The following is a 13,156-nucleotide window of genomic DNA, read 5'->3' on the forward strand; positions in this document are numbered from 1 at the left end:
CATGTGTACAAATATACCTGAAGAGTCTATTAATAATACAATCATTGAAGCTGGAATTTCAGATCATACAGGTCAAGTTTGCAGCATTCGTCAAGGAATGGAAAATAGTAAATAACATTCAAGTTCCCTTAGAAGAAACTACAGTCCACAGTACCTTAATTGCTTAAGGGATGAGCTAGCTAGGTAAGATTGGTACCATGCGCTTAATGCTTGTAATGCTGAAAAAGCTTATAAACAATTTTTGACAGCTGTAACAAGAGCACTTGACTATGCATGCACAAAGAAAAGAAATAGATTAAAAGCACAGTAAATTAAAAATAATCTATGATGAAGAAAACAATAAGCTAAAAAATGGATATCTTAGAGCTTTTTACAAATGTGACATGACAGGTAGTACTAGCAACAAGGAGTAAACAACAAATATAAAGAGAAATCATGATATTAAACTCAGAAATCTCGAACATGACATCAATCAGGCACATATAACCAACTCGAGCAACAAATCAAAAGCTCTCTGGAAATTATCAACTTCAAAGGAGTACTGAGCAAACACAGGATACTTCTCTTCACTTGAAGGTGAATGGCAAGAAGGAGGATGATACAGAGCTCATTGCTGATCATTTCAACATTTATTTTTAACAAATAGCCGAGACAACTCTTCAGGAAAACAGAAACCAGCTGAAAATGTAATTCTGGTTCATCCAAACAATTTTCAAGCTTACACAAAAGTACACAACATTCAATTTTACTTGTACTGATGGGAAAGAAGTCGTAGAAGCAATAAACTCACTAAAACCAGAGTTATATTTTGGACTAGATGAATTCTCAGCTAAAGCAGCAGGTAGCCCCTCTAACAAGTATAATTAACAAATCATTTAGTCTGGGCCAATGCCCATCTGTACTGAAAATATCCAAAATCTACCCAAGCATCTAAAGATCCAAAAAACTATTAACCTACATGACTCTTATCCACATTTTTCAAAATAATTGACAAAATTACAATGAGAAAAATGCTGCAAAACCTTGAAATTAACAATCAAGAACTGGCATGGATTTCTCAAGGGGAATTCAACTGTTAGTGCCATTAAAAGCTTGGTTGGATTTATTACAAATCAATTAGAAGAAAACAACATGTCTCAGCTGTTTTACTGGACTACAGCAAAGCATTTGACTGTTTAACCCTTCATAAGCTGAAAGCAAGTTGTATAAAATTGCTCTAATGCTGAATAAAAAAATAATAATTTTTCATTTTTTCAAAGTTATATTTTTTTAGGTTTATTGGTCTTGATATATGCCTGATGAATAATAATAATATAACTGATGAAAACACATGATAGTTTTTGTATTTCTTTTATTTGATTTACATATGAGTACATATATATATATATATGAATGAATGAATGAAAAATTTCTTTATTGTTATCAGTTGTACATTTTACATACAGTAGATCTTAAACTAAAATCAATAATAAAGCCCGAGGTAACAAAATACCTGTTCGGGAATTACACTAGTACACATAAAGAAACAGCAACTTGAAAAAAAAAGACTGCCCTACCAGATCCTCGTAATGATACACTCTATAACAACTATAACTAGATTAACTTCTAAAAAAAGTAACATAAAACGGAAATATATGTGAAATGTTGATCAGATTTTCAAGTAAATTATAATATAAAGTTACAATTTAAAAGTGTAATGATCATACTATAGTGTTGTAAAACCTGTCTACATCTTCTTCCAATAACAAAACATGCCGAAGCATTTTAACAAACTTATTTTTGATTTTACATTTTCTTAAATATTCTGGTAAACAATAAAAAACTTTGGTCCTAAAAAACGATAGAATTTTTTAAACAAGGTTAGATGGGGTCTCGGAACTTGAACGTTTATTCTTCTCTGACTATAATGTGAATTTGCATTGTAAAAACTGCTGCTTTGATTATAAAATGATTTTAATACTTTATAGATATACAGATTTTTTATCGGTAACACATTTAAATCTCTAAAAATTGGAGCTGAACTCTCCATTTTATTCTTAAATTTTATTATTCTTATGAAATGTTTTTGCAGAGTAACAATTGGTTTCAGGGTTGTAATATAAGTTCCCCCCCAAATTTCTAAACCGTATTCAATTTTAGAATTTATAAAGGCAAAATAAACTTGTTTAAGCAATCCTGTATAGCATACCGTTCTAAGAGAATAAAAAAGTCTAACATACTTCACTAGTTTAGACTTAACTTCAGCTATATGCTATTATATATATATATATATATATATATATATATATATATATATATATATATATATATATACATGTAAATGTACACTTTTATGAAAGTAGCAAAAGTTAGCACAGCAGTAATTTATATTATTTATACAAAATTAGTAGATAATGAAGGGAACAAATCCATGACAAATATGGAATATATAAAGAACACAAAATGGTACAAAAATAAGAAAGGCACACTAATATTGGACTTGTGTGTGGTAAATCTCAAAACACTCATCTGGGTGGAGGGCAGGCTTGGCCTCACATGTTTTACATAGATATATAGTTTATCACATTATAGATTACAGATATGGATAACCTCGCACAACAGACAGCTAAAGCAGTATAGCAGGTTATAAACAATAAACAACAATATACAGCGGCCGTCGGCAGCTGACTGTCAAGCACGAGTATTTCTGCTTGAGCGTACAGCTTGCTCTCTGGCGATGGCACAGACTGACAAAGCAAACAAAAGCTTCCATTGTGATTGGTCCCAGCTGTTTTGATGAGTCACGCTTCACATTGCGTCATATTAGAACACCAAATATTCACTCTCAAGCATTCTCGCAGCAATTTGTAGAACTAACGTAAATATATTGCGTTGTCAGGGGATTCCGCGATCTATTCCACTTACAACGTTTCGAGTTAGATTTACTTGGTGGAATATTCCGCTTTACAGCATACGAAAGGTTAAGACATAAATTGATACTGGAAAAACTTGCTGCACTAGCATTTCAAGACAGAGCCAGAGATTGGGTATCCAGCTATTTAGAAGGACATAGACAAATTGATGAATTTCAGACAACCAAACAGCAGTAGAAACAGTATTGTCAGATCCAAGCCACTACCAGTGAAAAGAGGTGTGCCTCAGGGGTCAGTCCTGGGTCCTTTCATGTATGATCTTTTTAATAAATCACAGAACTGCGGATACATAATGTATGCAGGCAATACCACCTTGTTTAAAAAAATGAAAAACACGACATTACACACTCAATAGATAAAGCACTCCATAACAACTTAGCAATAAACCCATAGAAGACAACACAAGTCAATTTTAGACTCAAACGTGAAGAAATACAAAAAAATTCTCAACATCTCTAAAGAACAGCAAAATAAATTTCTGGGCTTAACAAGAGATGCTGACCTTTCCTGGACCGCTCATGTTGACGTATTACGTAAGAAACTTAGCTCTGGATTCTATGTGGTTTGTAGAATGAAATGGATAAGAGGGCTGGTGGTAGCAAAGACAGCATATCATGCTTTAGTGGAATCCCACATTAGACATGGCCTGATTGTGTGAGGAAGAACCTCTGAGTACAATCAGAACATTTTCCATCATTATATAGAACAACTTTATTTTTGTTACACACAAAACGTTCAAATCATGAACAAACTTAAATCGGTATAAAGATCCCAGAGTATGATCAAACTTTCCTTATTAAATATGCTTTTATTCTTAGACATACTAATGATTCAGAATCAGAAAAATCTTTATTTGGTTGTTACACAAGGTGTACATGAATGGCGTCACTTGATTGAGAAAGTAAACAGTTAAGTTTACTAAATATACTTTACATTAGTATCTAAATAAATCTAATACAATATTGTGAATTGTATAACATTCAGAAAAGGAGTAAGATAGGTCAGTCAGACAGCTTTTAAGTTTATTTTAAAATTATTTATCATTTTCTATTAATTTTATATTGCTTGGTAGCAAATTAAAACATTTAGCTCCTATGTATATTGGTTTTTTACAGAAAGAAATATAAGCTATAATGGGCTACTGCCATATTATTTCTGTTCCTCGTATTATAACTGTGGTTCTCACCACTTTTGCCTAAGGTATGAGCACGATTTTTCACTGACATTACGGTTTCATAAATATATGCACTGTAAACTGTTATGATACCCAGTTGAGGAAAGTGATTCGTCACAGTTTCATTCTATTAAAGTTTTAAAATAACGCAATTTTTTTTTTATTACTAAAATAGAATCTACATTTTTTATTGACATGGATCCATATGAGATACCAAATATAATATGTGAAAATATATCTTTTTAGAGTTTCTTTTGAGTATAATTTTGACATTCTGCAAACGTCATATAAACCAGAGTTAATTTTTGAAACTATTTTTTCTGAACGATTATTCCATATCAGCAAACTGTCTAACGTTAAACCCAAAAACTTTACTTCTTCCCTAACTAAAGCCAGTTCATCTATTTCTGTACGAGGATTAATTTTATTTCTGCATTTTTTAATATAAAATTCCATATAGCTTGTTTTTGTTGATTTAATTTTAAATGGTTTTCTAAAAAAAAAAACTTATTTATTTTTGATAGGCTGAAAAAAGCAAACACCTCTATTTCCTCTTTAGATGATGTACTAATACTTAAAGTGGCATCACCAGTGTATAAACATAATTTATCTAGCTCTGGAATTCCTTTTAGGTAGCAGAAAAATAAAAGTGGCCCCAAAAAGGATCCTTCAGGAATCCCGTAATAAGTTTGTTTTGACGTAGAATTATATTTACTAGTTAAATTATTCTTGTTGTTTAGATTATGTATTTCCACAAACTGCTGTCTGTTTTGCATATATGACTTTAGCCAGTTGTACTCCTTCCCATGAATACCAAACTGGGACAACATAGTTTGCAACTTAGTATTACTAACACTGTAAAATACTTTATGGAGGTATATATAGTCCTATTACCTTATTCCCTCTATCCACAGAATCATTCACCAACTCAATGAAATCAGTGGCAGCTGTAACTACAGATTTACTTTAACTAGACCCATGTTGTAAGCCACCAAGTAAATTGTTTCTTTCTAAATACTCAACCAGCTGGTTAGACATTGCATGTTCAAACATTTTGGATATAACTGGGAGCAATGCAAGTGATCGATAATTTGCTGCATCAAACTGATTGCCTTTTTTAAATAGAGGTTTTATTTTTGTAATTTTTAGTTTTCAGGAAACAGCCCTGAGAGGAAAGATAAATTAACTATATAAAGCAGTGGGTCAGTTACAAATTCTATTGCATATATGAATACTGGCAGTGGTATGTCATCATATCCAATGCTGTAACTACTTTTCAGACTACTGATGATTTTAATAATATCATCTCTATCAATTAGTTTTGCACTGAAATTTAATATCTAAAAAATCTTGAAAAGCATTAAAACTAAGATTTTTTTCACATGTGTTAAATTTTGTTGTTGTTAAATGTTTCTAAACTTAATGCTAGATTAAAATCTCTTATATTTTTGTCAGATAATACCCTGGAATACTTGAATGAATAATTTTTTTGTTACATTGAGTTAGATAGATAATCAAGTATAGTAACTAACTGGCCATCACGATCTGACAGCTTTGCATTCACACACTCAACTTGAATCTGTGATTGCTTGAGATTGGTTATAATATTGTCTATTACTGACTGAATAGTGCTGGTTGACCTAATGGGGAAGTCTATTAAGTATTTCATATTATATTGTTTTAGTAGGTGCTTTACATTTGTCACATAAGAATTATTTGTCAAGGTGTTGATGTTAATATCTCCATACATAACTATATACCTGTATCTATTGGCTAGAATGCTAAAAACCAAATTCCAATTTTCCAGGAATATATTCACTGATTCAGAATGTGATTCACCTGGCCAGGACAGAGATCAGTCCCGAGATGGCTGCTGGACTGAGCGCAACGGTGGGGACAATGGAAGAATCGAATGCACGGCTGTCACTGGGCTCCAATGGGTTGTCCAAGTTTAGGGTCAGCCATAGCTGTAACACCAGTTCTAGGCTGCTGCCACTTTCCTGTCACAACAGTCAACCTTGTTATTCTCAACATCCAAAAGGCTCAAAAGTAACTTCACCGTTTGTAAGACATTTCATTTAGACACAGTCTTGATTTTAAATTGATTTGTGTTTGAAATCTATCAAAATAAAATTTAGTGAACGACTGCATAAAATCATTTCAAGAAGCATGTAAAAGTTCTGATACATTAAGTTAAAGATACATGAAATTTATGAGGTAAATCAAGTAGTGTGTGTCAAAGCCGAATCTCAAATCCACTGAATCTTCAACACAGATTCAAATTCGAGAATTGATTAGAGGATTTGTCATTCAAATCTGTGGATATCTGCTGTGTTATTTGTACTTTATGTATAAAAATCTGTAGATAAGTAACCTAATTAAGACATTGCTGCAAATCTGCTGCGTCTATTTGTGGATAACCGCTGATCAGTAGTATGCATATTACGAATTGTTAAAACGTTTCTGTTGTATTTTCTTTACGAAAAACCATAGATGCATAACAAAAGCAACAAGTTATTGTGTTTTTGTAAGTAATATCTCATTTTCAATGTCTGTTTTCCATGTTTATGTTTGTGCAATTCAATGCACCTGCTGCACATATGTGTGTCAGCAGCTAATTTTTGTTCATTTCAGTTTTTCTAGTTTTATAAATATTTCTTTTATAAAATATACTATGTTTAACCCTCCGACTGGCCTTCGAATTTTCCTTAAAACGCTGAGCCATTTTTCTTTGTTTTGCAAGCTTTCTTTCTAAAATTTGTAAAAAATAGTTTTTTACTACAAACTTAACTGAATTTTATTTTATTTTGTTCGCAACGAATAATGTAATACAATGATGATAAGTAACTAGGGTTAATATTTTAATGTTTTACGGTGAGTGAGGAAACGGTTTTTGTTTTTTTTTTTTATGTCAAAAACAGGAAGGGGTGTGCCTGAAAAATATTCTAAAGTACACCAATTTCAAATTCCAAGATAGCCCTAAACGTAAAAAATTTAGTCTAGTTTCAGAAAAGGTATAGTTTTGTAGGAGTCTTTGGGTAAATAAATTAGTTTTAGCACAAAAACTGAAAGTAGTACAAGAAGCATTGGTTTCGTGATCAAAAACACGTACATTTGTAAAAATGTTTATAATTAGTTATAAACTGTAAACCTAATTATATTAGGTATAATTTTATTAAAAATAAACTAGAGAACACTGTAATAATAAATATTGGGAGAAACCTAAGGTTTTTATTTTTTATGATTAGTAGAAACCAAAATTGTTATAATAAGTTTCTAAACAAGGAATATTCACATGATAAAAACATTTACTATGATAATGTTAGGGGTAAAATGTTAGGGATAAACTTAGAGGTCAAATTTAGAATAGTTCACACACACACACACACACACACACGCACACGCGCACACGCACGCACACACACACACACACACACACATTTTTCATATATATATATGAAAAATTAAAAATAATCCTGTAATTTGCAAAGGTTATATGTTACAAAACGTATGTCACTTTTTGTTTACATTACAAGGTTTGAAATCTATCCAATTCTTCAGGTTTAAAAAATCTCATTTTACACAAACATACAACAAGAAATTTTAAAATAAAAAAGTGTGGAAATGAACTTCTGATACTCAAACGTTCACATAATACATAACCGGTACACCAACAATATGAAGTCCGGACTGAAGAGAATGAACCCAAGCAATATCACTGCACAGAAGCAAGAGCACAAACAACACCAGTGGAAATATAAGACTTCCGAGAAAAACAATGCCAGTATTTCGTAGCATTATACTTTTCATAACATATAATGATGGTAATAGTCTAAAATCCTATTATCATTTAAATTCCCTGCTTTACCTTAGATGTGAGATCCAAGAAGATTTTGTCAAAGCAGAGCCGAAGCATGTCAACACTGGAGGGCAGGTCCTGAGGTCCAGAAGACTGCCAAGGTGATGTCAGACTCTCCTCCCACTTTGGTTGGGCAGGCTGGCTCTGGTTGGGACTGGACGATGATAGGTTCTGGAAGTAAACCATTCTTCAGTTTCATTGTTTAAAAAAGGATTATTTATTAGGATAAAATAATATATACGAGGGCTCAAAAAGTATCGAACCTTCTGTCCTCCCGCTTAAAAGAATGAAGTGCTAGCAACCAAGCTTAATGGGGATGTGTGAGACTTTCATACGTGTGCATGCAGTGCTTCGTATCATGCCAAAGCTTTAGTCGCCGGCAGTAAGCCTAGTAGTGTAGACCTCTCTGTTGTGCTCGGAGGTTTTTCACAAGTTATAAAATGACAGAAAAACTTGAGCAGCGTTACTGCATTAAATTTTGCCAAAATCTGGGTGATTCACCAGTGGAAACAATTTGTAAGATTCAACAGGCTTTTGGGGGGTCTGCCTTGAGCAGTACTTGAATAAAAGAGTCGTACAATCAATTCAAAAATGGTCAAACATTAGTTAAAGTGAATCGCATCAGGCACACCATTGACAAGCCGGAATGAGAATGGTATTGAAAAAGGGCAAAATTTAGTCATCGAGGATTGTCATCTTACAGTCCGTTGACGTAGCAGTAGAAATTGGAGTCAGCATTGGGTCAGTACATTGGATTTTAACCAAGGATTTGAAAATGAGAAGAATGTCCACAAATTTGTTTCAAAGTGCAACGGAGCAAAAACAACTTCACCTTGAAATTGCACAACACATGCTGGAAGTGCAAACGGTAATCCTGACTTCCTGAACACAGAGATCACTGGTGATGAATCCTGGATTTATTGATACGACCCAAAAACCAAGATGCAATCATCGCAGTGCAAACACGTGACATCTCCGTGAAAAAAAAAGGCACAGCAAGTTCACAGCCAAGTGAAAATCCCAGAGCATGTGTTTTAATTTCAAAACATATAACAGCTTTCCCTGTTACAGAACTAATTTCAAAAGACATGGTGCCGGTGCCTGTGAAAGTAGCCACAACAAGGGGAAGCCTACTTCGTCAGCCCTTCAACAAACTGCCCACCAGTGGAAATAGAAACTGCGGCACTGAGGAGAGAGAGGTGTAACCCTCATTCTCGGCTGTGACTGTAATGCTCATCACACCTTCTGGGGAAGCACTAACATAAACCGAAGAGGTGAGGAACTCCTGCAGTTTATGTTCTGTAATGAGTTAGTTCTACAAAAAAAAAAAGGGTTTAGTCCCACTTTTGTTACAAGAACTAGACAAGAAGTTCTGGATATAACCTTATCTAAAGGACTCAAAAATATAAACATAGTAAGGTGGCACGTTTCATAGCAGGCCTCACTTTCGGACCACTGCCTCGTTAGGTTTGACATACAGGCGGGAGTTAAGGTGAACGTGACCCACAGTGTTCCTAAATCCACCAATTGGAGGGGATACCGAGTGTCCCTAGCCGAAGAGTTGGAGGAAATAAACCCTACCAGAAAAATGAACTTGAATTGGAAAGGTCTGCTTAACTAGTTGAACAAGCTATCATAAAGGCGTATGAGAAAACTGCCCTTTCAACAAAATAGACCAACAAAAAATGTGGCTTGGTGGACTGGGAGGTTAGAAACACTTAAAAACAAAACTCGGAAATTATTAAAATTGAAAAAAAGGACAGATGACTAATGAATATAAAAAGAAAGTTAGGAAAAATAAATGAAGAACCTGGAGTAATTTTTGCAAAATCATTAATAGCCTATCAGAGGCTTCATAAAACTCCATCTGATCACTCAAACCTAATGGTGTCCTTAAAGCGAACATGAAGGAAACTTTAGAGCTGCTGTTGGAAACTTTCTAGGCGGTCACTTGATTCAAAATAAAGATTCTTATTGTCTAGTTGGGGAGAGATCTGGTTGGACAGTAGCAAGTCCAGACAGCGGTCAAAAAGAATATTCACATCTGAAAGAATTAAATGGGCAATAAGATTCTTTAAGCCATTTACACCTCATGGATGAGAGGCTGACTTAGAAGCCACATATTGAGAACACAATATCTAAAGCGACAAATGCCTTTGGTACCTGCAAGATACTCTTTGGATTTAAATAGGGTTTGAAACCCAAAATGATTTATTGGATATAAGAAACCATTATAAAACCAATGGTCACATATGGTGCATTAGTGTGGTGGCCGAAAGTAGAACAAAAAAACAACTGCCAAGAGGCTACAGTCTAGACTAGCTTGTGTAAGCATCACAAGAGCGATGAGCTCCTGTCCAACTCTGGCACTTGTGGCGATCCTAGGATACACTCCTCTGGGGCAGGAGGTGATGAGGACAGCTGCTCTAAGCGCAATGAAGCTTCTAGGTACAAAGATAATAAAGACTACCTCCTTAGAAGGTCATATGAAAAAGGTCATGTTGACAGTTTTCTTTGACTCCGGTGAAGTAATGCATCATGAGTACGCACCACACGGCCAAACCTTCACAAAAGAATAATATCTTGAGGTTCTTCGTGGCCTACGTGAATCTGTGAGCAACTAATACTTGGCAGCTCCATCATGACGATGCACCTGTCCACTCTGCACATCTAATTCAGAGTTTTCTCACTAAAAATAACACATCTCTGGTTCGCCAAGCTCTGTACCCCCCTAATGTGGCTCCCTGTGACTTCTGGCTATTTCCTAAGCTGAAAATGCCCATGAAAAGAACTCGATTTCAAGAAAGAGAAAAAATTTAACAGAATACTATTAATTTGGCTTTTGCTTTATTTATTTGTTAACTCGTTCTTTGCCCTTGCTTAACTAGCAAGTCTTATGTTAGTCTTAACATAAAAAACAATATATCCAACATAGAAAAGGTTTTGGTGCATGTTAGGTTTGAATTTTGAAAGATTTGGAATAAATTGGGTAGGTTTTACTTGAGTTCAAGTCCAGTCCTCTAGTAAATGTCTATTCTGTTCTTTTACAAAAATCGAGATTCACCAATTTAACACAAATAATAAAATTTATGTATTTAATAACTCAAATGTTGATTAACTTTGTGTTTTTAATAAATTTCTTGATGAAAAAAGGTTCTTCTCAGTCTCATATTAAGTCATGATTCAAAAGAATAAATTCAATTATTGTAAAGTCACAAGCTGATCTAAATTCACTTTATTGTTGTAAACTTACTTTGCATATCAATCTCCTTGTTTTTTATATTAAGATTTAATGTATTCTGTGGTATTTGGTCTAAATAAATTGCTTTATTTTTGTTTATTTCTACCTTATATGTATGATAATTTGCCTTATGTTAATTTTAACTCTAAAATAGGTTGCTAGTTTATCTTAATTTTAAAATCTATTGACTTATATTATTTTTATTGTAAGTTATCAAAATTGTATGGGTGTATGTTCTTCTTCTTGTATGGATTCCTGTGTGTGTGTACATATGTGGTATAAACTCCTTTAGCTATTTATTAATCTTTTATAAACAAACAAAATGTTATTTATTAATCTTTTATAAACAAACAAAATAATGTGAACTATTAACTTTTCAAAACAAAACTGTAATAATACGAAGGCCGAGCTTATCAGCATTGAAAAATATGCCTTCCAGAAATGTTTTGAACAGTGGCAGAAGCGCTGGGAGAAGTGTGTGCATCACTACTTTGAAGGGGATTAGAAGTTTGTAGCTCTAGTTCAATAAATGCACTTAAGCCCTCATAAACATATAATCATAGTAATGGAAATGAAAAAAAGGCTTGTAGTAATAGTAATATTAAATACATTTTTCAAGACATAAAGTTTATAATTTAATAATATATTGTTTACAATTTGTTCACCAATTATACTGACCTGAAGGGGACCAGCTATGGGCGCACCCACACTCATGGGCAGATTGTATGCTCCATGTGCAGTCATCCTTCGTAGTGTGACTTCGGCATTACTGTCCACTCCATACTCAAGACGAGAGTCCAAGGCTGTTGAGACACTGCAAAAATACGCTTTTATATTGAAGCAACAGTTATTAGGAAAATACAAGGGCTATCCAGAAAGTAGATTACGTTTCGCTTTATAGCCGCTATAGTGGCCATTTTGATGTCAGGGTGTTTCTCTGTTCAGTGGCTATCCAGCTGTGATAGTGACAGGTTACTGTTGCTCCTTGTTGTTTTACAATAGGAGTTTCAAAAATGTGACACAACTGAAAATCCCACGGGTTGTTCATTGCAGTCGGTAATACGGTTTTTGTTTGCTAAGCACAATAAACCGACTGGGATTTATTGCCAGCTCTGTGAAGTTTAGGGGAGCAATGTGACTACTGAAGATGGAGTGCATCAGTGGTGCATTAGGTTTAAAACTGGAACTAATGTGCATGATGATAAAAGAAGTGGACAGCCATGCATTGCGACTGATGACATGTCTCTAAAGTTGATGAGAAGATTAAGAGGATCGCCAATTCACAATAAACGAAAACTCACATAGTTTTCTTCCTATGTCAAGGAGGTTGGTACACAGTCGTTAGGATACCGTAAATTCTGTGCAAGATGGCTACCAACCACACACGGCAAATTGAAATCGAGAAGTCCTCGATGTTTTTAAGTCAGGTCATGTTTCCACATTCGCCTTACAGTCTGGACCTTGCACACAGCAACTACTACCTGTTTTCAGCAATGAGAACCTATCTTGCGACACATTGCTTTGATGACCACATTGGAACTGTGGGAGGGTGTCTGAGCAACCAAGGTAATTCACATCTGGTGGAAGAATCGATAGAGGCAGCCATGTTTATGTGACTACAGCTCAGCAGCACAAACTGGCCACTTGAACTTGATAGTGACAAATTTTGTAGTGGGGAAGATACGTAATTGACTACTACGCACACTGCATACCTGCCACATGTCTAGCCATCAAGACATGAGGTTGGAAGTTGAAAAAATAATAGCTCTCGTAGTCTGCAAGACTGTGTTATGTTGCAAACAAATGAGCCTTAATGAAAAGAATATTCCTGATTACATAACAACAAAATTATGTGCTCTGGGATTGTGTATACAAATATTTTATTGATATTAATGAGACAAAGCTAGTGTCAACACCTTCATGTTTTGTCACACAACTTAAGTAAGATTATAATGTGAATATGAACGTAG

General features: G+C 34.2%; 1 protein-coding gene across 1 annotated transcript in view; it reads right to left on the reverse strand.

The window, feature by feature from the left end:
- Positions 1–13,156, reverse strand: part of LOC124353611 (baculoviral IAP repeat-containing protein 6-like) — a 183,889-nt gene that overhangs the window by 67,069 nt on the left and 103,664 nt on the right. The window contains 3 exon segments of the mRNA XM_046803533.1: positions 5,926–6,086; positions 7,955–8,116; positions 11,865–12,000. Coding sequence (XP_046659489.1) covers positions 5,926–6,086; positions 7,955–8,116; positions 11,865–12,000 — 459 coding nt within the window.

Source organism: Homalodisca vitripennis, chromosome 1 (genome assembly GCF_021130785.1).
Source record: "Homalodisca vitripennis isolate AUS2020 chromosome 1, UT_GWSS_2.1, whole genome shotgun sequence".
Classification (NCBI taxonomy): domain Eukaryota; kingdom Metazoa; phylum Arthropoda; class Insecta; order Hemiptera; family Cicadellidae; genus Homalodisca; species Homalodisca vitripennis.